The sequence below is a fragment of the Prionailurus viverrinus genome, chromosome D1 (genome assembly GCF_022837055.1).
Source record: "Prionailurus viverrinus isolate Anna chromosome D1, UM_Priviv_1.0, whole genome shotgun sequence".
Lineage (NCBI taxonomy): Eukaryota > Metazoa > Chordata > Mammalia > Carnivora > Felidae > Prionailurus > Prionailurus viverrinus.
In genome coordinates this window covers 109295796-109320711 of record NC_062570.1, presented here as the reverse complement: position 1 = coordinate 109320711, position 24916 = coordinate 109295796, and the positions used below count along the sequence as shown (strand labels likewise).

The 24916-nt window shown below is 43.7% G+C and overlaps 3 protein-coding genes across 6 annotated transcripts in view; 1 reads left to right on the top strand and 2 right to left on the bottom strand.

The window, feature by feature from the left end:
* ATL3 (atlastin GTPase 3) overlaps positions 1 to 17382 on the bottom strand; it is a 50696-nt gene extending 33314 nt beyond the window's left edge. The window contains exons 1-3 of one of the 3 annotated variants that reach the window (XM_047877895.1): positions 17081 to 17382; positions 4991 to 5205; positions 4707 to 4850 (exon numbers count right to left, since the gene is read on the bottom strand). In XM_047877895.1, the coding sequence (XP_047733851.1) occupies positions 4707 to 4850; positions 4991 to 5197 (351 nt within the window). In that variant the 5' untranslated portion in view covers positions 5198 to 5205; positions 17081 to 17382. Of the gene's footprint in view, positions 1 to 4706; positions 4851 to 4990; positions 5206 to 16757; positions 16985 to 17080 lie in introns of those variants that run through there. The other 2 variants (XM_047877894.1, XM_047877892.1) reach the window with 2 other exon arrangements.
* A 5071-nt stretch (positions 17383 to 22453) lies between these two features.
* On the bottom strand, positions 22454 to 24613 carry LOC125146605 (translation initiation factor IF-2-like). The gene is made up of 4 exons (XM_047823303.1): positions 24602 to 24613; positions 24181 to 24463; positions 23975 to 24090; positions 22454 to 23752 (listed from the first exon to the last, which is right to left on the bottom strand). The coding sequence occupies exons 1-4, from the start codon at positions 24611 to 24613 to the stop codon at positions 23741 to 23743; spliced, it is 423 nt and encodes a 140-aa protein (XP_047679259.1). The 3' UTR covers positions 22454 to 23740.
* Positions 24395 to 24916, top strand: part of RTN3 (reticulon 3) — a 61758-nt gene continuing 61236 nt past the window's right edge. The window contains exon 1 of one of the 2 annotated variants that reach the window (XM_047877138.1): positions 24395 to 24747. In XM_047877138.1, coding sequence (XP_047733094.1) covers positions 24612 to 24747 — 136 coding nt within the window. In that variant the 5' untranslated portion in view covers positions 24395 to 24611. Of the gene's footprint in view, positions 24751 to 24916 lie in introns of both variants that reach the window. The other variant, XM_047877137.1, reaches the window with a different exon arrangement.

Here is a 24916-nt window from a genome sequence, read left to right as displayed (position 1 = left end):
ATGCTCTGTCTCTCTGTCCCAAAAATAAATTAAAAATGTTGAAAAAAAAAAATTTAAAAGAATACACGAGTTACATATTTAAAAGATTTTCAACTAAAAAGTATAAATAGGGGCGCCTGGGTGGCGCAGTCGGTTAAGCGTCCGACTTCAGCCAGGTCACGATCTCGCGGTCCGTGAGTTCGAGCCCCGCGTCAGGCTCTGGGCTGATGGCTCAGAGCCTGGAGCCTGTTTCCGATTCTGTGTCTCCCTCTCTCTCTGCCCCTCCCCCGTTCATGCTCTGTCTCTTTCTGTCCCAAAAATAAATAAACGTTGAAAAAAAAAATTAGGGGCGCCTGGGTAGCGCAGTCGGTTAAGCGTCCGACTTCAGCCAGGTCACGATCTCGCGGTCCGGGAGTTCGAGCCCCGCATCGGGCTCTGGGCTGATGGCTCAGAGCCTGGAGCCTGTTTCCGATTCTGTGTCTCCCTCTCTCTCTGCCCCTCCCCCGTTCATGCTCTGTCTCTCTCTGTCCCAAAAATAAATAAACGTTGAAAAAAAATTTAAAAAAAAAAAAAAAAAAAAAAAAAAAGAAAAAAAAAATTAAAAAAAAAAAAAAAGTATAAATAAATTATCTACATTTGTATCCAGGTAAGTGCTAAGCTAAAATCTCACCAAGTATATTAAAAAGTTAAGACAATCATGGAGTGACTCATGAATGGCTCAGTCAGTTAAGCATCCGACTTCAGGTCAGGTAATGGTCTTTCGGTTCGTGGGTTCAAACCCCTGCACTGTTAGCACAGCACAGAGCCTGCTTCAGATTCTGTCTCCCTCTCTCTCTGCTCCTCCCTCTCCCTCCCTCTCCCTCCCTCTTCCTCTCTCAAAAATAAATAAGTAAACTTTTTTTTTTTTTTTTTAAAGTAAGACAATCATGGGATGCCTGGGTGGCTCAGTCAGTTAAGCATCCAACTTCGGCTCAGGTCATAATCTCACAGTAGTGGGTTTGAGCCCCGTGTCAGGCTCCGTGCTGACAGCTCAGAGCCTGGAGCCTGTTTCAGATTCTAGGTCTCCCCGTCTCTCTGACCCTCCCCTGCTCATGCTCTCTTTCTGTCTCTCAAAAATAAATAAAAGTTTAAAAAAAAAAAAAAAGACAATCATGTGAAACTTTTATTTGGGAAACTTCTAAAAAAACTGCTTATTAGTATGGCATTTATACAATATTATATCGATTTCTGAAAGCACTCCTGATCCTGTTGAATGTCTGAACATAATGTTTTTTAAAGAGGTAGGAAACACAACACCAAGATGTCTCTACACACCTATTAGGATGGCCAAAATCAAGAAGATGGACAACATTAAATGCCGACGAGTATGTGGAACAACAGGAACTTGCATCATTGCTCGAAACAGTACAAAATGATACAGCTACTTTGGAAGACAGTTTGGCAGTTTCTTACAAAACAAATCATCGCCTTACATACAATCTAACAATCACACTCCTTGGTATTTACTCAAATGAGTTGAAACTGACATCCACACAAAAACCTGCTCACAAATGCTTCCAGCAGCTTTATTCGTAATTGCCAAAACTTGGGAGTATAGCTCAGGGGTAGGGCATTTGACTGCATAATTGCCAAAACCTGGAAGCAAACAAGATGTCCTTCAGTAGGTGAAGATACACTGTGGAACATCCATATAATGGAATATTATTCAGGAATAAAAAGAAATGAGCTATCAAGTCATTAAAAAAGGTGAGGAACCATAAAAGTACATTGCTAAGGGAAAGAAGCCAATCAGAAAAGGCTACAGACTGTATGATTCCAACTATATGACTTTCCAGAAAAGGCAGAACTATGGAGACAGAAGATCAGAGGTTGCCAGTTCTGAGAGGAGGAGGGGGGAGGAGGCAGGAACAAACAGGTGGAGCACAGAGGATTTTTAGGGCAGTATACCTATTCTGTCTGACACAATAATGGTAGCTGCATATCAGTATACATTTACCAAAACCCACAGAATGTAGAGCACAAAGAGGGAATCCTAATGTAAACTGTGGGCTTTGGTTAATAGCAATATATCAATATTGGTTCATTAATTATAAAAAATGCATTACACTAAAACAAGATATAAACAATAGGGGGAAACTGGCAGATGGGAAGGGGAGTATGAGAACTCTGCAGTTTCTGATCAATTTTTCCATAAATCTAAAATTCTCCCAAAAAATAAAGTCTATTAATGCAAACTGGTGCAGCCACTCTGGAAAACAGGATGGAGGTTCCTCAAAAAAATTAAAAACAGAACTACCCTACGACCCAGCAATTGCACTACTAGGTATTCATCCAAGGGATACAGGCGTGCTGTTTCAAAGGGGCACATGCACCCCAATGTTTATAGCAGCACTGCCGACTATAGCCAAAGTATGGAAAGAGCCCAAATGTCCATCGATGGAAGAATGGATAAAGAAGATGTGGTAAATATATATATACAATGGGATATCATTCAGCAATCCAAAATGAAATCTTGCCATATACAACTATATGGATGGAACTAGAGAGTATTATGCTAAGTGATATTAGTCAGAGAAAGACAAATATCATATGACTTCACTCATATGAGGACTTTAAGAGACAAAACAGATGACCGTAAGGGAAAGGAAGCAAAAATAATATAAAAACAAGGGAGGGGGCAAAACATAAATGTGTTTTGTTTCTCTTAAACATGGAGAACAAGCAGAGGGTTACTATAGGGTTTGTGGGAGGGGGATGGGCTAAATGGGTCAGGGGCATTAAGGAATCTACTCCTGAAATCATTGTTGCACTATATGCTAACTAACTAATATATGCTAACTTAAATTTACTTGGTTGTAAATTTTAAATAAATAAATAAATAAATAAATAAAATAATCATCTCAAAAAATAAATAAGTAAAATTATTAATTTTTTTAAAGGTGAGGAAGCCAAAATGATGTCAAAAAACAATGAGCTTTATGGGAGTCAATTCAACAAGATAAAATGAGGGCACTACAAATGTCAGATAACTAAAAGCAAAGCTTGCTGGGGCGCCTGGGTGGCGCAGTCGGTTAAGCGTCCGACTTCGGCCGGGTCACGATCTCGCGGTCCGTGAGTTCGAGCCCCGAGTCAGGCTCTGGGCTGATGGCTCAGAGCCTGGAGCCTGTTTCCGATTCTGTGTCTCCCTCTCTCTCTGCCCCTCCCCCGTTCATGCTCTATCTCTCTCTGTCCCAAAAATAAATAAACGTTGAAAAAAATAAAATAATAAAATAAAATAAAAGCAAAGCTTGCTTACTACTAACTTTGTAGAGACTTCCTAAACTATTATGAAAAATTAACACACCAGTTGCCCCCCAAAATAAGAATTAGATCCACCAGTTCTACAAAATCACGAAGTCAAAAATAATTACGTATTCCTAGAAAGAAAATTATGAAAGCATCTACCATACATTATCAGAAATGTAGAAAGAGAGCAATGATACTGGAAAACACAGAATTGAACAGTTGTAGGGCCTTGTTGTAATGCCTGACCGAAGAGCCCCTGTATTACCCACTGCAGGCCTTAACTCCCTGGGTCTCTTTCTGGCATCTCTAAAATGGGAAGACTGGGCTTCCACTTCCCACCAAAATGGAGTAAGAGACTGAAATTACCCTCCTACCTGAAACCAAAAAAGAACAAAATACATGAAAAGGCAGTTCAAGACACTGGACATCAGGTAACAAAGGATAATGATCCTCAAGGGAAAGGAAACAGGTAAGGTGAGCCCGTCCGTTGTCCCAGCTTTCCGGCCAAGGCTCGGGCAACGGAAACCCAGGCAGAACCCGACAGATTTCCCTGAGTTGAAGAGACACAGCTGAGAGTCAGGGAGACCAAGAAAGCTGGAATTCCCAGGCAGAGAGAGATACAACAAACCCCAGGGACCTGCAGAGGGTCCACATCAAGAGTTCAGCTGAGGGGCGCCTGGGTGGCGCAGTCGGTTAAGCGTCCGACTTCAGCCAGGTCACGATCTCGCGGTCCGTGAGTTCGAGCCCCGCGTCGGGCTCTGGGCTGATGGCTCAGAGCCTGGAGCCTGTTTCCGATTCTGTGACTCCCTCTCTCTCTGCCCCTCCCCCGTTCATGCTCTGTCTCTCTCTGTCCCAAAAATAAATAAAAAAATAAATAAATAAATAAAAAAAAAAAAAAAAGAGTTCAGCTGAATACTTACAAGCATGTGTGCATGAGGACACTACCTGAGGCTCGAGAAACAACAATCCAAAAGGTTCAGAGGGAACAGTACCCCGTGCTCACAGACAGCCAAGAACAGGCCTGTTCCCTCAGCCAGACTGAAAAGTCCCATAATTCTAGAGTACTCAGAAGAGTACTGGGTGGTGAGGAGTAAATAGGTCTAGATTAAATACAACTCTGGTACCATTTAACAAACCTTTTTATTCTTTTTTTTTTGTTGTTTATTTTTGAGAGAATGCGTGGGTGGGGTAGGAACACAGAGAGCGAAAGAGAGACAGAGGATCCGAAGCGAGCTCTGTGCCTACAGGCTGACAGCCCCGAGCCTGATGTGGGCTTGAACTCATGAACCATGAGACCATGACCTGAGCTGAAGTCAGACGCTCAACCGACTGAGCCACTCAGATGCCCCTGGATAAATATTATTTTTAACGGAATTATCAGAGTACACATTAAAGTTCCCATTTTGTTGTTTTTGTTCATTTAAAAGTCCGTTCTTCCTTACCTTCTTCCCACCTGGCTTCTCCACGGTGAAAACTTCACTCCAGATCTGAATCCCAGTGGTTTCTGGGTCAGAGCCCCCTCTCCATGAAAATCCTGTTAATGGTTCTTCTGAGTCACCCAACCAATTTGAACGGCCACCTTCCTTCTAGGGGAGAAATAAGCAATATCCATGAAATCTTAAATTTTGAGTAATTTTGCACATCAAGGATAATCCATGAGCTTATCTTGCTATTTTGGACACAAAAGTCTCATTTTCTAACCTGAGATGAAATAATTCTCACTTACCTGGAAATATAAGTATCGTAGCATAAAGTCCAGAAAGAAGGATTTGCCCTTTCGGAAGGCACCAGCCACGGACACCACCACCACATCAAGGTCTCGGATGTGGTCCTGCAAGAGAATGCTGGCCAAAGCTTTCTCTTCTAGCTCAAAGGAATGCTGGTCTTTCTGAACCAAAACAACCTGCACTGGACCAGGCTTTCCAGTCTCCATGGCATCACCTAGATTGTTGGAGAGAAAAATATTAAGTTTCAAATCTTTTTTTTAAATTTGTATTTTTGAACATGGGAAAAGCAAAACCTTCTTAAACAACATAAAAGCACTAACCATAGAAGAAAAAAATGACAAATTAGACTCCATGATAAAATTAAGAATTTTTGCTCATTAAAAGACATCATTAAGTAAATATGAAAGCCACAGGCTAGTACAAAATATTCACAATACTTGTATCCAAAAACTCACATCCAGAATGAATACAGAAATCCATAAGAAAAGGACAAATATTCCAATTTTTAAAATAGTAATAAGCAAAAGGCACTTCATGAAAAAAGGATATCCAAATGGTCAATAATCATATAAAGAGGTGGTTCCATACCATTACTTAGCAAAGAAAACATAAATTAAAACCATAATGAGATACCATCACCTGTCCATCTGAAAGGCTAAAATTTAAAAGACAGACAATATCAACTGTGGGAGAGGATATGGTACAACTGGAATATTCACACACATTCTGATGAGAATATAACCACTCTGGAAATCTTCTTGGCAATATCTATTAAAACTAGACATACCTACCATCGAGCAATTCTACTCCTAGGTATGTAAGAGAAATAAATGCTTATGTCTACCAAAAGACAGAAATACAAGAATGTTCATTCACATCAGCTTTATTCAAAATAGTCCAAAACCAGAAACAATCCAAATGTCCATCAACAGTAGAAAGGATGCCCACCACTGCTAAGCCTTTTACATACATTTAATTTAATCCTCAGAACAATCCTATGAAGTAAATAATACTGCCCTGTATTTAAAAACAAGGATACTAGGTGGGAATGCAAGCTGGTACAGCCACTCTGGAAAACAGTATGGAGGTTCCTGAAAAAACTAAAAACAGAACTACCCTATGACCCAGCAATTGCACTGCTAGGTATTTATCCAAGGGATACGGGTGTGCTGTTTCAAAGGGGCACATGCACCCCAATGTTTATAGCAGCACTATCAACAATAGCCAAGGTATGGAAAGAGCCCAAATGTCCATCGATGGATGAATGGATAAAGATGTGGTATACAGATACAACGGAATATTACTCGGCAATCAAAAAGAATATCTTGACATTTGCAACTACGTGGATGGAACTGGAGGGTATTATGCTAAGTGAAATTAGTCAAAGAAAGACAAATATCTTACGACTTCACTCATATGAGGAATTTAAGATACAAAACAGATGAGCATAAGGGAAGGGAAGCAAAAATAATATAAAAACAGGAAGGGGGACAAAGCATAAGAGTTATAAATATGGAGAACAAACAGAGGGTTACTGGAGGGGTTGTGGGAGGGGGGATGGGCTAAATGGGTAAAGGGCATTAAGGAATCTACTCCTGAAATCATTGTTGCACTATATGCTAACTAATTTGGATGTAAATTTAATTAATTAATTAATTAATTAATTAATATAAGGATACTAGAGCTTACAAAAGCTAAACATCTTGCCCAACAAGTTCTGGAGAAAAGCCTGAAAGGATGTTTAGGGGCTAGGACTTGAAGATCACTCTTAATAACCTAGTCAACATTTTAGGGCAAATTAATTCTTTAGCTCAAAATTAAGCACTAACTAGTAGTTTCCCTGACACAGTTGAATGCACAAAGATATTAATTCTTTGAAATTCAAAGCCGGGGCCCCTGGGTGGCTCAGTTGGTTAAGCGTCTGACTTTGGCTCCAGTCATGGTCTCACGATTCTTGGGTTCAAGCCCCGTGTCAGGCTCTGCGCTGACAGCACAAAGCCTGCGTGGGATTCTCTCTCCCTCTCTCTGCCCCTCTCCTGCTTGCACTTTCTCTCTCAAAAATGAACAAAAAAACTTAATTTTAAAAAAAAGAAAGAAATTCTGAGCCACTTAGTAGCTATGGATTTATGGAAAGTTTACAAAAAGCTACAAGCGTAGCTTAAGGATGAAGCAAAGCACTATTTCCCTAAATGTGAGTATGTGCCACAGGCATTAAAGGAGATGTTTCTGTAGTTAAAAGGACAATTTTCATTCTAATAATTATGTATTTTAATGTGTATTAGGAAACAAAACCATGTTTTAATGGACTATTGCTTAGAAGGATGGCAAGTTTAAAAGGGGAATCAACTTAAAGTAAGTTGAGAGGCACCTGGGTGGCTCAGTCAGTTGAGCATCTGACTTCCGCTCAGGTCATGATTTCACAGCTTGTGGGTTCAAGCCCCACATGGGGCTCTATGCTGACAGCTCAGAGACTGGAGCCTGCTTCAGATTCTGTGTCTCCTTCTCTGCTCTCTCTCTCTCTCTCTCTTTCAAAAATAAGTAAACATTTAAAAAATTTAAAAATAATAAAGTAAATTGAAAGATAAATATTAAGTAAAGCATTGTACAGGTAAGCAGATATGGCCAAAATCACAAATATGGTTCCCAAGTTACTTTTGTCTGGGAAGGACTGAAGGTTGCATGATCACAGCAGGCAAAGTCAACAAACAGCATGACTGCCATACTGCACCCTTTAAGCTAAAGAAATTGCTGATCACTTTTTATATTTAAAATGTCAGCAACAAAAGGGTCTTGCCACTTTTTAATTTTTGGCAGACTACTGGAAAACAAGTTATAAATACACAATAACTGTCATGGTATCATTGTGATAAATGTATAGGAATATTTTTCTTTCCCTTTACTGCCTGGATAAAAGGAAACATTTCTGTGAATATTCTCTCACAGTTCTTTTTATTGCCACAATAGCAGGTGAATCCAGGAACTAAGGACCTTCAATCTTTCATATAAAAGAACTAACAAGAACAATTTATTCGGACCTTATGGATAAGCCACAGTGTTAAGTACTGTGCAATACTCAGAGCAGTTCCAAACAAGGTCCCTGAGATGGCTGGTCGCTCCCCCAACATTCATTTTCCCCTCCTGCTATGGCAACAAATTTTTAGCTGGGCATAACACTGCCGGAAAGAAAAACGTTTTCAACCCAATCCTGTAGCAGGGCCATCACCGTGTGCCTAAGTTCTGACTGGAAACGATATAACAACTTCCCCCTTTCCTGCTAGCTGGATGCATCAGCGGGAGGGAGTCATCCTGCACCAGGCACATGAGGGCAACGCCCCAATGCCCGGGAGCACTGGAGCAACAAGAGAGGTAGGGCCTGGGGCTTCATGCGGCAGAAGCGCCATGCTGGCTCGCTGTTATGTGAAAGAATGCATGAATGAATCAATGAAACCTACTTGAAGGCTCTCTCAGATACAGCCAAACCCAGTAACCCGTACAACAGTCCCGGGGGACTTCACAATTAAGTTCATGATGCTGGCTCTTTCAATTTCATCTATTCCACCATTAAAGTTTGCTGAGCAATGTGGACGTTCTGACACACAGCAGGCCCACAATAAACGACTGTAAAAACAATGAACCGTATGTTCTGGAATAGGTTGAAAGCTACGACCCCGAGGATGCAGATGGTTTTGTCAGAGCACCAGGCACAGGAAGTAAGGTTCCTGGGGCTACAGACAAGATGGAATAAACCGATGACCAGAACGTATGCAGTTGTGCACAATGAACTGTGCTTCAAGGGAAGATGAAGACGACGGAGAAGGCCAGTTGGGAGAACAAAGGCGGTAAGACCGTCATTCATTTCTTCCTCTTTCCGCCTACAGCCCAATGAAAAGGAAGAGAACCGGGCTATGTTTAGTTGGAGGACCCGGGGTGAGCTTGCATTTCTCTTCACAACAGTTTACTGGGCACACTGCATTTAAAAAGATCTTGTTCCTTTGGTTTGGTTCCACTTAAGGGAAAAATCATTTTGAACTGTACACACCACCAATAATTCAATTTAAACAGAGTTGCTCTCTTTTCACATCATCTTTCTCTCTCACTTCCTAAGACAAAGAGACCGTATCATTGATCTTCCAAGTAAAAACTTTATTTCTACTCACACCTTTCCAGATGTTATATAAATGTCCTTTTTGGCCTAAAAAAAAAATTTAAAGATTTTATTTACTTAAGTAATCTCTACACCCCACGTGGGTGTAGAATCGCATGTTCCTCTGACTGAATCAGCCAGGTACCCCCCCCCCAAAATTTTTTTAAAAAGAGGCACCAGGTTGGTTCAATCGGAGGAGCACGTGACTCATGATCTCGGAGTCGTGAGTTTGAGCCCTACATGGGGTGTAGAGATGAGTTAAATAAAACTACAAAAATAAATTTTTTAAATAAAAAAATAACTGTCCTTTGCTGATTTATCTGCATATCTCAGGCTCCCTGATCCTTTAAGATCCTTTCATCAAAACCCTAGCTTAGGCCATACCACCTCCAATCTTTCTTGCCAGTTAGGCACCGTCCCCAAGGGTTACTTTAATGATAGGACCTCATCCATTAGGGCTGACCTTCGTTACAGCACAAAAACACATCACGACAGCAACTACACAAGGGGCTATCAAAACACTTTATGGACTGATGGCTCAAAGCTAAATCTCCATCCTCTAAGCCAAAGTTGTTCACGGTTCTCCCCACTGCCTTGGTTCCTCTAATTCCTTACTCCCCTCATCTTCCCAGGCAGATTTACATTCACTGGTCTTTCTACTGGAAGAAACTTAGGATTCAGGTCCTGTCCTGCCCGGATTCCAAAATTTCCAATGTACAACCTATTCAACCATTTGTTCCCACCTCCTGAAATGCAAGCTCCCCCGACTCCAGGCAAACAATTATCCTTCGGCGCTCACATTCACACTCCCTCTGTCCTGATCCCTTCCAGCCCAGACTCTCAGAGCCTATCACTTTACCTGATATACTAAAAAGAAAACAGGCTCTGGAATCCAGAGGGCAGGGCTTGAATCTCTTTTCTCTCCCCTCTAGAATGTAAGCTCCATGAGGGCAGGAATTTTTGTCTCTTTTGTTCAATGTTAGATCCCCCAAGATCCCAGAACAAGGCCCACACCTAGTGGACACCCAATAAATACTTGTGGAATAACTGAATAAACCCCACCACCTAGTCTCAATGTGACTATGGATAAATTTCTTACCACTTGTAGCTCCATTTATTTACAAATTGAATACTCATTTCAAAGCAGAGTCTAACACATATTAGTAACTCAATAAAGTGGTCCCACTTTCCTATTTCCAATAAAACCTCATACCTACTATTATTCCACTCATTATAACACTAGCATTTGTGATCATGACTTATCACCCAGCTGGGAGCTTCTGGGAAGTAGGGAAACTGTCACATTCAGTCCCAGTATCTAAAAGGAAGAAGATTCCTTGTATTGTGCACATTAACCCCAATAGTACATGTCAAGTATCTTAATAAAAATCAGTTTCTTCTCTTCCCTCTTGCAGTCTCCTTTCACCGCCAAACTCCTTAAAGGTATGTCTTCATCCATTTACCCATTCCCTTCTCATCACTTTGCAATCTGACTTTCCTCTCAATCTCCCTGTTGAAACTATTCTCAGGTTTATCAATGACCTCTTGCCAAATCCAATGGCCCTTTCTTGATTCTCATTCAACTGTGTGACAACACAACTGCCACCTGCTTCTAGAACTTCTGAAAACCTTTGGACTCAGAGACAGTGCCCATTCCTAGCTCCCACCCAATCTCTTTACCATCTCTTTCAGCTGCTTCTTTTTCTCTTTGGCCTCCTGTGAGTTACACCAGCACTCTGCTTCAGTCTTGTGGTTCTCATTCACTCCCTAAATGAGCTCTTTATTCTTGTAATTTCGCTATACCCTCTATTTTGGTGATGCAACTTCATTAATTCCTAACCTGCATTCAGGTCCAAATGTGAAACTGCCTAAGGGACAGATTCGCCTGGATATTCCACCATCACCTCACTCTCAGAAGTAATATGTAGAAATATACGGGTGTAGGAGTCAAGAGACGAGTTCCTGTTCCAGTCCTACCACTAACAACCTGTGTCATTCTGGGCATGTCTAGTCTTCGGTGTCAACTGTGAAATGAGTCAAGATTCAACCTCTAGAAACCCTTCCAGTACTAACATTTCATGAGTCTACTTACAAGTGATGACTTACAAGTGTCATCAAAATGAATCCTCTCAATTATTCCACTTCTCTGAAATCTCTACCTCTCAACCTCTACACCTCCCGACTCTATCTTCCTTTACACTGTATCCCCAAATCCTATCATTTCCTCCTATGACTCAAGCTCCTCTTTTGGCAAAGGTTGTTACTCTAGTGAGGCAGAATGTACAGGAGAAAGGTCTTCCCCAACAACTGGAGCCCAGTTTTGCAATGACTCTTAACAGCATGAGTAAATCATTTTACTTCTCTGTGTCTCAGTTTCCTCTACAAAACCAGGCAGTTAGGTGAAGTGATTTTCTAGCTCTAAAATTCAATGACTCTTTAACAATTGAAAACTTCCTGGATATTTAAATTGGCCAAACTTGCTAGGTAACCCATTCATCCCTTGGCGTAATTTAAATTATACAGGATTGGCTAAAGAACAGATCAAAATTTATAATGATAAAAACATTAAAGCAACTTGCTAAGGATTCACACAAAAGCTTTCGAGGTTTGGGGTTTTGTTTCGAGGGGGTTTTTTTTGGGGGGGGGTGGGGATTGGGATTCCCCCTAATTGCAATGAAATTACTCCCACTTCTCAGGAATCTTAAACTCTAAAGATCCAACCTCCGGGAATGGTAGTAGAAAAACTTTTAAGTGGCAACCTTACATGCCTTCTCCCTTTAGTGAAGCAATTCTTCCCCAAGATCTATAAATCTACTCTGACTCAACAGTAATGCTAACTTATATGAACAGTTAATGTTCGTTTATATGAAGAGCTAAGGCTGTATTGTGTTTATATGAATAACAGAGACATTTTTGTACACATATAGAGATGTGGCCTGACCATAGTCACATCTGTCATCCATATACATATAAGGGAACTTAAAACCTATGTTCAGGGGCGCCTGGGTGGCGCAGTCGGTTAAGCGTCCGACTTCAGCCAGGTCACGATCTCGCGGTCTGGGAGTTCGAGCCCCGCGTCGGGCTCTGGGCTGATGGCTCGGAGCCTGGAGCCTGTTTCCGATTCTGTGTCTCCCTCTCTCTCTGCCCCTCCCCCGTTCATGCTCTGTCTCTCTCTGTCCCAAAAATAAATAAAAAACGTTGAAAAAAAAATTAAAAAAAAAAAACCTATGTTCAAAAAAAAGTGTGTAGGACAAATGCTCTTTCATACTGCCAATTCTGATTATTGCTGTAATAGCTCATAGTAATACTGAAACAGCCATCACTTCAGGTATGTAGGAAATGCTGAAAATATCTGGATAATTAAAGTCTTTTAGCAGTTTGTGTGGAAGCTACAATCTTTTCTCCAATTACTTTTAAAGTACTGATTTATCCTTTACTTTTGGCACAACACACCTTAATCCGGACTCACCAACAGGTCTATATACACCTGTTCAAATAATCCCTGTGATAACTGCACTCAATACACTTAGCTCTGCACCAAAATGACAAAGGCAGACAACCCAAGTAGAAAGTTGAAAGACTTAACAGGTGAAACAAATTATCACAGGGAAGCATTTGTAGAGACCTAGCAAATTACAGCATTGACTCTTCCTAGAACGATCTAACTTTGAATGTTTAAAAGACTTTTTAAAACGTAGTTCCACGGGCTAAATTAAAAATAGGTGAGACTACTGAATCATAACTGGGCTTTTCAGGTCTATGGAAAACATAACTTCTAACAAATAAATTCTATCAGAAAAGCATTATAGGGGGGCACCTGGGTGGCCCAGTCAGTCGGTTAAGCATCCGACTTCTGATTTCGGCTCAGGTCATGATCTGGTTGGTGAGATCGAGCCCGTCAGGCTGGTGCATTGACAGTGCAGAGCCTGCTTGGGATTCTCTCTCTCTCTCTCTCTCTCTCTCTCTCTCTCTGCCCCTCCCCATTGTGCGCTCGCTCTCTCTCTCTCAAAATAAACAAACTTAAAAAAGCATCGTAGGAAAAAAAGTTTAAATTCCCCTCAAATATTTGAAAACACACCTGAACGGGAATAAATTCAATGAAACTAGTTAACTGGAAGCAGTTGCAACTGCTACTTCAGAAAATTCATACAGAATTTAGTTGATCAATTCGACAGTGTAGACCAGGGTTATTCAACCTGGGCATTACTGGTAGTTGGGGCCAGATAACTCTCTACTGTGGGAAGCTATCCCATTCATTGCAGGATATCGAGCAGCAACTCTGGCCTCTACTCACTAGATACCAGTAATGCTACCCCCTGGTTGTAAGACCCAAAAATGTTTCCAGAAATTGCTAAATGTCCCACCGGGGCATAATCACCCTGGGTTAAGAACCACTAGAGTAGAGCCAGCCTCAGTGCTCATCTTTACTGCTCAGAGAGTTCCAAAAAGCAAATAAACTTCAGTTTCAGAAACATTTCTACTAAGTATAGTGTATGACTCAGGGTAAAGTTATGACCTGAGTTTTCCACTCTCCTTTTGAAACACATTTAATAAAGGGCAAGAGCAACACACCCAAAAACAGAGGCATATCATTTCATGCCTTGTTCTCGCTGGCAGTCTTTAAAGTTCCTAATTCAGACAAGGCCAGAGAAAACACATCATCATATGTGAGGGTAAGTACACTAAGACCTCAGCCAACTCCAACTGCTGGGTGTGGTTCCATTTGCTCATGGTTGGGGAGTGCTTTTATATACTGTAGTCTATTCTGTCTTAAGGCAGTAAGTAGATACACATATTTTTTTAAGTTGTCTCAATGAAAATACTACTTATACGAAACAAAAGAGAACACTGGGGGAAATTTACATTCTAATCAATTCAAGGGCTTAAGAGGAATTTTTTCTCAATTCATCTGCCATAAAAAAAAATCTGTGTACTTTAGCACAGAATGCTGAACAAAACCGTATTTTCCTGGTCAGTTTTGTAGTGCTTTATGAACTTATAAAGATAACTACGACTAAACAGTACTGAAAATTCAGAAATGCAGAGACGAGGCTGAATCTAAAAATGACGCCAGGCTGTATTATAGAAAAAAAACATTTTTTTAATAGAATGAGTTCAATATTCATCCTATTTGACTCTTCCCTAAAAATAAGAAATCACCAAAATCAATTTGGTTACCTGAAGGTTTTATTTGTCTGTGTTCCAACTGAATAATGCTTTCTTAATTGGCAATATTTGACTTGGATGCCTTATCAAGACATAAAAACAGTTTTTTCACCTACTACACCAGTAAAGTCTATTTCCTAACTTGTAATATACTTTAGCTGTGAAATATATCAAGTTCTATCAAAAAACATGCTACTAAAAAGTATTTTTTACAAATTTGCAAAGAGCATCAACTTCTCAATACAAATACTGATATTACGGGGACACCTGGGTGGCTCAGTCGGTTAAGTGTCTGACTTCGCTTCAGGTCATGACTGCGAGGTTGAGTTCAAGCCCCACATCGGGGTCTGGGCTGACAGCTCAGAGCCTGGAGCCTGCTTCAGATTCTGTGTCTCCTTCTCTCTCTGTCCCTCCCCAGCTCTGTCTCTCAAAAATAAACATTAAAAAAAAATTTTTTTAACGCATATTGATATTACAAATTATAGTTCCCATAAAGTAACAAATCAATTCAAATGTAAGCAACCACCTACAGGGAAATTTTAGTATATATTAGTACGCAAATTAGAATTACTTGGGGTTAACTGTTGGCTGGCCCCTGGATGAAATCAGAATCAGTGGGTCCCACGCATCGTCAGGTTTTAAACACCACAGGTTTTTCTAATGTGCAGAACTGAGATAGTCGGCTCTACAGTGACTAAAGCTTTTTTTTTTCTTTTAAACAAAAGCTTTCCCCTCACTTCCCCCTTCCCCTGCCATGATGTTTTTTTAGACAATATATTCCTAAAACTTCAGATAACTCGGGGAAATGTTTTCAAATTCAGATTAACTTTAAAATGCATCTGTGTTACGTGAACAATTTCTCAGTTCACAAGGCCAGAGAAACTTAACAGGCATGCCTAGTCATTATAGGCAAATTTTAAACCGGTTCTCAAACAAGTTCACACAACCCAGGTGCTTCATAGGAATCTTAAAAGATTTAACCAAACTGTTTAACCAAACTGTTAAATGACCTAGCATTGGGGATTTGGGGAGGTCAGACAACTTTATACTGATCTCTTGCTTCTTACAATTGTCTATTATCTCATTTTAAATAATGAGTGTGCATTTAAACTGTTTTCTAAGATTTAGAAATCAGAAGAATGAAAAACACACGTGCTGCAACGCAGAAAATCAATTTTAAAAAGCCCATTCGAAACAAGTCCTATATAGTGCACGCTAAGAAAAGTATGCCACTACACACATTTATCCCCTATCGTTATTTTCCTTAATTTCACGATTATCCCAATGAGACAGTAAACGGTAGCTAATAAAACAACGTGCTGCACTAGTGTTCTTTCTTTTCTTACAGAGATCCGTTTCATCCAAGCGTTTCCTATACAGGTGGTAAAAGCAGGAACAGGGATTTCTAGACTACAAGGCTAGTTTGGTACAAAGTCGAAAAAAGCACTAATTTGAACTTCAGGTCACTGCAACACTGAACACCTGACACAGATTAAAACCACGTAGGTTTTACTTCTCCAAAGGCAAGCCAAAATGTGAAGTGACGTTTTGGGGTCCGTTAGTTCTCTCCCTTTCACAAAACATTGCACCCAACTTCGCGCTCAGATTCGAGGGCTCGGATTTAAGATTCTCCAAACAATGTTCTTTTTTTTTTTTTTTTTTTTTTTGCTTCTAGGTTTCTCGAGGAAAACTTTAGGCGATTTCAGTTAACACACAAGCCAAGAACAAAGCTGGGTAAAATGACAGATGAAGTATCTATCCTTCAACCTATGGTCTCTATTTGATTGTTAATACTTTTGCTCTTTGTTAGGTCTTCGGGAAAGCCTCGGCACAACGGCCGGTGCCTAAGGTCCCAGAAGAACTTCCTAAAGACCAATTCAGGCCACATTCTTTGATCTCGTTCATGGAAAGAAGGGTGATGTTAAAATCCACTCTCCTAATACTTGTCAGCGCCTCGAGGTCGTTAGGACGAAAATAAAGCTTCCAACTCCAAGACTTCGGAGTCCGCCAGCGCCTTGCCAAAGGCTGAACCGAGACCATCTACCTTCCCGCTCCCTGGGCCCCCGGATCCCGGGCCGCGAGCGAGGGAGCGAGCTAAGTGCCGGGCAGGGAGGGGGGCCGCAGCCCCGGAGCGCGCGCGGCTCGGCCAGGGCGGGGCCGGCGGGGCCGTAGTTGCGGGACTCCGCCCGCCCGCCCCACCAGCCTTCGCGCACTGCGGGCCTCCCCGGCGCGCAGGGCCCGACCCCCGAAGGCGGCCGCTCCCAGCCGGGAGCCAAGGCTCCGCCCGCGCCCGATCCTCGCTACCAGCCTCCCGCCCCGAAGTCGCGGCCGAGGGTACCCTGGGCAGGGGCGCGCGGCACAAGCCCCGGGCCCGAAAGGGCGGCGGTGCGGACGGGCGGTCTCCTTGGAACTATAATCAGGAGGGCGGCGGGGGCGGGGGAAATTGGGCACCTCACCTGCTCCTCCCGAGGCAGCCGCTACCGCTCGCTGAGGGGACAACATGGAGCCTCCGCCTTCAGCACAAGCAGCAGGGGCGCGGAGAGGGGCGGGCTGAGGCGAGAACGAACCGGGCCCAAGAGGCGGGAAACGGGCGGGGCCTGGGCTCCAGAAGAAACTGGGGGGAAGGAGGGGTACGCAGAGCTTGGAGGGAAAGTACACGGGGCGGGTCTGCGAGGCGCGGCAGGCGCTTGGGCGGGCCGGGGGTGGGGGAGGCGCAAGCGACCGAATCCCGCCCGCCCGACGCGTGTGCTCGTGCGCGCGCGCGCGCGCCGCTGGCTACCTGGGACTGCGCAATGGGGGCGGCTGTCCGTTGGGAATTGTAGTCCGGCGCTCTGAGTCCCAGCCTGCGGTCTCTAGTCTGCGCACTCATCCGGGGCGGGGAGGAAGCGGAAGAGAAAGGATTTGGCGCGGCTCTTCGACGACTGAACTACAACTCCCAACAGGCCACGCGGGGAGGGGAGGAGCGAGCCCGCTCAAGCCCGGGCCCGCCCGCGAGCCCCGCTGGGATCCTGAGCTTGAGGCACGGTCTGGGGCGAGGGATTTGGGGTAACCGGCCTTCAGCCCCTACCCGCCGCGTTTGAGACGGTTTCGGTGTCTAAGGACGGAAGGGAGGCCTCAAACCTGGATGACGTGAGCGTCACTGGTTTTTTAACGATTTTGACTTCACAAGGAGAGGAGGCCGTGACTTCATTACCACCATCACCAGCTTCACCCCGTAATCCCCTGCCTGGCCAAGGCTGGTGGTGCAGGATCACCACCGCCCTGATAGCTAAGAAATTCCAATGAGTCTCCTTCCACAGGCTTTGTCCAGCCTAAGCTATGGGCATGTCTGGTAAATGTCAGATTTACAGGAGCTTGCTTTGAAACTACTTTTGCAAGCACAACTTACTGATCAATGCAAAAGCAGGTTCTCCAAAAATGCTTTTATTCACACTTCACATATGATTGAGAAAATGTCAGTTGCCACAGTTGAAGAGTTATTTTGGATTTGTTGGGGTAGGGGCAGTTATCGGAGCTAAGTAGCTGGTGGAGCTTATAGGAGGCTAAAGCAGCCATCCCAGCACCACCACCACCTCTTGGTATTACCATTCCCTCATTCATTAGACAAATTATTATACTTTCTTCTGCCTCTGCCTTAACTATTATAACCTACCCAGAACCTCCTTCCAGCTACCTGTAGGCCTTGCCAAGCCTTTGAGCTGTTTTTAGTGCCTGAGTGATTAGGACAGAGGTGAAGAGATAGAGATAATTCTGCCTAATCTTACTAGAGAGACCATGTTTAGATTTCTTTTCCCCTGCCTTCCTATTCTTCCCAAACACTCAAGATCACTTGAATACTCTCCTTGAGGCTTTAGATTTAAGAGTCTAGATCTAGTCCATTTAGGCCAGCAAAAACCTAGACAGGGACATCAGGGCAAGTGGCTAATGGGGTTTCACACTAGGTGTGCAGGCCCTACAGGATGTGTCACAGCTACAGGGCATTATGTGGCATGCTCAGAAAGAGAGAGGGGCCAAAGGCCAATGACTGGTCACAATTGCAACATACAGTGTAAGAATTTAAAATTGGACATACATCCCAGAATTCTCTAGACCCTTTCCTCATCCATTTTCATTAGACTTCTTGCCATATGACTTATTATGTTTTAAGTAAAACATAGTCTTTTAAAATATTTACTTATTTTGGGGCGCCTGGGTGGCGCAGTCGGTTAAGCGCCCGACTTCAGCCAGGTCACGATCTCGCGGTCCGTGGGTTCGAGCCCCGCATCAGGCTCTGGGCTGATGGCTCGGAGCCTGGAGCCTGTTTCCGATTCTGTGTCTCCCTCTCTCTGCCCCTCCCCCGTTCATGCTCTGTCTCTTTCTGTCCCAAAAATAAATAAACGTTGAAAAAAAAAATTAAAAAAAAAATATTTACTTATTTTGAGAGAGTGTGAGAGGGAGAGAGAATCCCAAGCAGGATCCACGCTCTCCACACAAGAGACTGAGGCAGGGTTCAATTCCACAACTATGAGATCATGACCTGAGCCAAAATCAAGAGTCAGATGCTTAACCAACTGAGCCACCCAGTTGCCCCTAAGTAAAACATAGTCTTTTCACTTCTCTTTCCATCAGAATAGGAAGTTTTGTCTGTTTTTGTTCACTGTTGTATCCACAGTGTTTCAAACAATGCCAGGCAGATAGTAGAAACTCTAATATTTATTGAACAGATAAATAAAGAAGGGATTTGTGACACCTAACAGTGCTCACTCACTTTCTCGCTCCCTTAATATTAAGTCCCGAACTTCTGCTTTTGAACAAAATACCCTGTTCTATTTTAAGGGCTCCCAACGGAGATCTGCTGAAGTCCATCCTGTCAGGAAGTGACCAGTAAATGCTGACATTACATCTGTCTCAATATAATATCACCAAAGTCAGTGTTAGTTGCATTTGGAACAACAGTACAAATTATAGGTAGATTTTAAGGATTAGTCACAGCTCAGAAAACAACTCCTATAAACGAGAAAAAATGTTTTGTTGTTAGTGTCATTGTTTCTTCGCCAATAACCAGGGTCATCAAAACAGTAGACATTTAAAATGCTCAATATTGATAATACTGATTACAGCCTGCCTTTAGCCATCTCACTCTGAATTGAGTCATGTGGTATGACCAGAGTCTGTGTTTTCCTTGTGGTTTTCCAGAAGCAGGTGACATGTAGACATGTTTGAATGGCTAAGGCCACAGTGTTTGGGGTCAGACCAGCCTGTCTTGGAATTCCGGCTCTGATGCTTACTAGCTGTGCAAACTTGGGGGGAGTTACTAAACCTCTTTGAACTTATTTCATTATCTCCTGCAATGATTCGAGTTGTTGTGGGTTAAATGCGATGTAAGTGTTGGGCAATTATGACTGATGCATAGTTGGTGCTCAAATATTGGTAACCGGAGTCATTTGGGAAAAAGCAAAACACAGTCAGAAATATTCCAGATAACCAAGTGTTTTATGAAGCACACAAGTAACAAAATTGTTTTCTGCAGTGACATCCACTGTGACTCAGGTCCCAAAGCTTTCCAAAAATAGCTTTCCAGAATTGTTATGTGCCAGACATAGTGCTAGGCCGTATTGCTGATATATGAGTAAGACACACATTCCTGTCCTCCAGAGACTCACAGTATTAGGGGGTAAATAGCCAAGTAAATAATTATCACTCACTGTGACTGTGCTGGGACCCAATTCAGCCTTTCCTCCTACCGCCTACTCCTAAGATCCACGTTTAAGCAACAGTCTGGGGCCTTGGAAGGGACAGACTGGACTACTGGCATCTCTGGGTGTCATTTAAATATCTACCTTACTTTGCTCTGTGTATAAAATGAGCTATTGACTTGGTGGCATAGTTTATGAAAAGAAAATAGTCAACCCCAACTGACAGGGTGTCAGAAGTTGGAGGGGTGACTGGGTGGCTCAGTCGGTTAAGCGTCCTACTTCAGCTCAGGTCACGATCTCATGGTTCGTGGGTTGGAGCCCCACATCGGGCTCTGTGCCGACAGCTCAGAGCCTGGAGCCTGCCTTGGATTCCGGGTCTCCCTCTCTCTCTCTGCCCCTCCCCTGCCCATGCTGTGTCTCTCTGTCTCTCTCTTTCAAAAATAAATAACATCTGGGGCGCCTGGGTGGCGCAGTCGGTTAAGCGTCCGACTTCAGCCAGGTCACGATCTCGCGGTCCGTGAGTTCGAGCCCCGCGTCGGGCTCTGGGCTGATGGCTCGGAGCCTGGAGCCTATTTACGATTCTGTGTCTCCCTCTCTCTCTGCCCCTCCCCCATTCATGCTCTGTCTCTCTCTGTCCCAAAAATAAATAAAAAACGTTGAAAAAAAATTAAAAAAAAAAAATAACATCAAAAAAATTAAAAGGAAAAAGTCGGATATCAGGCCCTCAACGTGGTGGTAACACAGTAAAATCTCAAAACGTATCAGCTGCTTCATCATTGTTATTTCAGCCAACAGCACAGCTATCTGTTTCTTCAAAAAGATACTAGAGGGGTGCCTGGCTGGCTCAGTCAGTTCAAGCCTCACATTGGGCATGGAGCCTACTTAAAAAAAAAAAAAAACTAGGAAAGACTCTTAGAATTTACTATTAAGGAAAGGAAGCAACAACCCGTGTATAGCATGCTATCATTTATGTTAAAAAGAGTGAATGAGGATGAAGATTTGCTCTCTTCACCTTTGCATCTGCCACAAAAAGCTCCTAACAGTACTTACCTATGTGTGTGTAGAGGAGACTAGTAGCTGGAGAGGGGTTAAGAATAGAAGAAAACTGGGGCGCCTGGGTGGCGCAGTCGGTTAAGCATCCGACTTCAGCCAGGTCACGATCTCGCGGTCCGGGAGTTCGAGCCCCGCGTCAGGCTCTGGGCTGATGGCTCAGAGCCTGGAGCCTGTTTCCGATTCTGTGTCTCCCTCTCTCTCTGTCCCTCCCCCATTCATGCTCTGTCTCTCTCTGTCCCAAAAATAAATAAAAAACATTGAAAAAAAAATTAAAAAAAAAAAAAAAGAATAGAAGAAAACTTTATAGTGGGCCTATTCTTGAATATATATATACACTCCTATATACATGACATATGAACATATTCAAAGAGGTTTCTTAATTAAAATATATCCTTTTTTTCCCCCTAAGTCAGGGGGAAAAGATGGGATAATGAGATGGCCTAGAAGCCGAGGTGGGAAACTAGCTGTGTAAACACCAGTCCTCTAAGGACAGGGCCAAGGAAGAAGAGGCCCAGCTCAGTGCCTCAGCAGCAAAAAATTACTCCAGAAAAAAAAAAAAAAAAAAAATTGCTACACAGAACTGAGAAGTGGCTATGCTCCAGTGAACACTTCAAAAATCCCAACTGAGGGGCACCTGAGTGGCTCAGTCGGTTAAGCGTCCAACTTCGGCTCAAGTCACCATCTCACGGTTCACGGGTTCAAGCCCCGCGGCGGGCTCTGTGCCGAGAGCCTGGAGTCTGCTTCGGATTCTGTGTCTCCCTCGCTCTCTGCCCCTCCCCTGCTCGCGCTCTCTCAAAACTAAATAGGCATTGAAAAGACATTTTTTTTAATAATCCCATCTGAGCCCATCTCTGTCGGAAAACCTCACTGAATTCACTGGGTCCCCCATATTCCCATTAGCCTTAAGAGGAACCCTCAGTTCCTCAGTGCTGTATTCCTGCCTTTCCACACTCTGGCCCCGACACATCTTTCCCATTTTACCTCCCTCTTGTTTCAATTCAAGCCCTTGGCTCTAGGCAACTGGGCTAACCACACCCTAAAAACCTTACTAGAGTCACACTTCTGACCCTCTAGCCACCACAGATGGCCGCGTAGTCTACGTGTGGCCCTAAGGCAGCCTGTGGAGGGGAGGGGCAAGAGGGGATCAAATCTAGGCCAAGTTCTGCTAAACAAGCCAGCATTGAAGTGCATCATGGGTTGGGCAGGGAGGAAGGAGTGCTCTCCAGTGATTGGTCTGCCCAGAAGGAGGTCTTACTGTATACTTGCACAAAAGCCGCCGCTTCATTTGCTTCACACCATTCTCTGCTTTTAATGACCTCCTTACCATTCCAAACTCTGACTTTGTTCTTCATAAAACCTCCCAAGCCACTACCAGCTCCATTATGATTCCCTCTCCCTTTAAATTCATACAACTGAGTTGCCATCTCATCAGAACACTGCAGTTCTGTGTTGTTTGGGGTTGTTTTGGTTGCCATTTACTTTTTATTTTTATGCGAGTATTTTCGAGCCCCAACTAGCTTGTAAGCTCATTGAAGACAGGACAAACATATTTTTTTGATTCCTCCACATTCCCCAGGATGGTGTCATTCTCTCAGCAGGTGATCAGTAAACATTTGTGGAACAAATCATAGATACAAATAACATCTCACGCAAGAGTCAGTCTCAGGGAAGTTTACTGGTACAGCAAGAGGGAGCAGGAAAGAAAAACAGTTTCAGGAATTGGACCTAGCACAAAGGTCTCTTACGGAAGAAATCTTAAGAGTGTGAAAGGACCACCAAGACATCTGTACCTTTATTTTTAGCTTCTTTTCTCTACTTCTAGTTACCATGAAAACAGGTTTCCTTTCCTTTCCTTAAGAGCCTAGCAATCGCTGTCAGGGCTAAGGACCAGCCTCATTCATTTTCTTATCCAGCATCTAACAGCATACATTTTTAAAGTTTATGCGTTTATCAGAATGGGTAGATAACTGGCTTGGTTATCAGATTAGTTTCTATTTCCCTTTGTCATCTAAAGGACAGATTGCTGCATTATCAACTGATGCCGTAAGTGTCAGAGGAAGATATTTGCCACGTATTATTTTGGGAAATATCTTCTGGGCCTTTTTTTCCAGAGCATTTGCAATGGCCAGTTTTTTTCCTATCTGGGCTTTACCTGACCTTAAAAAGTGTCAAGGGCAGATGTAGTCTACTTCCTGTTCTAGAAGATTTCCAATGGTCAGATCACTTGTCCTTTCTGTTGCTGCCTGGCATACCACCTCCCCCTTCGTGAGGCTGCATCTCTACAGGATCTGCTGATCTTGCAATTGCTCTTCAGGTCATCGATTGCTGCTTTAGCAATCACAAGGCCTACAGTTTTGATTTTTGCCATTTCCAGTTTACATTCCCCTTTTTAAAAGAATCATGCACATTTCAAGTATTTTGATCACGTGTATGGAGAAGGCTTTGAATTTCACAATCCAACCAAAGAGGAGACCAAAACAAAACAAAACAAACAAAAACGAACAAAATCCAGTATAAGCTAGATATCTGGTTTCAAATAAATTTTCTACTAAAGACTCCATTTAGGCTATGGATAAAATTCAATCGTATGTATTTTGTGGCATATTCTCAATACCTCATTTTACCATCCCCCCCATAACCGCAGCCAGGATGTTATCTCCGGGCTCTTCTTCTCATTAGCTCAGCTATTTTTTCTTCAAAGTATGTCTTCTTTACTTGATAGCCTATGTGGAGGAAAGGACAACCTTAAGACCCAAGGTGGACCCCTCTTTGGGAACAGAAACAACGTAAGAATATGAAGCAGGTTCTGTTGGCTGCATTGGAATGTGACTAGAATGAGTAATAGTTTTTCATTCTGTATAGCATCTTGCTCCACCTACCAAATGGGAGACCGTGCCATCTCTGCCTCAGAGATTACGACACATCCAGAAAAATTAATAAAGCACCTTGCACAGTGGGCCTACATCCACATTCCGGTTTTCACTTTTCATTGGCGTCACAGGCAGGAACGCATCAGACAAAAGACATCCGCTCTGGAATTTATGGGAAAGACATTCTCCAGCTAATGGAAGCAAAAGAAACTTCTATTGTTAAAACCCATAATCCGGCGACCCTGACACATTCACATGAGGAGTTATGAAGAAATACTAACCTGCGGGGGCCCCCTCCCACTTCGGCCGCAGTGGTGGGCGGGGCTTGGCATTTGGCCACGCCCCTTGCGTCTCGTTCCCGGAGGGGCGCGGCCCACCCCGGCCTCTCGCGCCCGCGCTTGGTGAAGCCAGTTTTGCCCCTCCTTCCCCGCAGGAGCGCGGAGGGACAGTTCTTGCGCTTGCGCCCTGCGTCGCTGGGCGCCTAGACCCGACCGCCGCCCGCCCGGGGGCCTTTTGTGCGCCTGCGCGCTCGCGCTCGCCCTCCCGCCCTCTCTCTGCGCTCGGCTGAGTCAGTCAGTCTGTCGGAGTCTGTCCTCGGAGCAGGAGGAGCGAAGGGACTTCCGAGAGCCAGCTGCCCGATTATTTTCTTTCCCCTCCCTCTCTCCCGCCCCACATCTCTCTTCACCCCTCTCCTGCCCTTGCTCGCGCGGCCATGGCGGAGCCGTCGGCGGCCACTCAGTCTCCGTCCGTCTCGTCGTCGTCCTCCGGGGCCGAGCCTTCGGCGCCCGGCGGCGGGAGCCCTGGAGCCTGCCCCGCCCTGGGGGCGAAGAGCTGCGGCTCCTCCTGTGCGGGTGAGGCGCTCCGGGGAACCCCGCCCTTGGAGGGTGGGGGGGACGTTGGAGTGTCAGGGAAGGCAAAGGACCCTCGCCTACCGGAGGCTTCAGCCCCCGGTTACGAGCGGGTGGAAAATGGGCTAAGGGGGAGGGGAGAGTAAGGTGGTGCAGGCGGTGAGGAAAT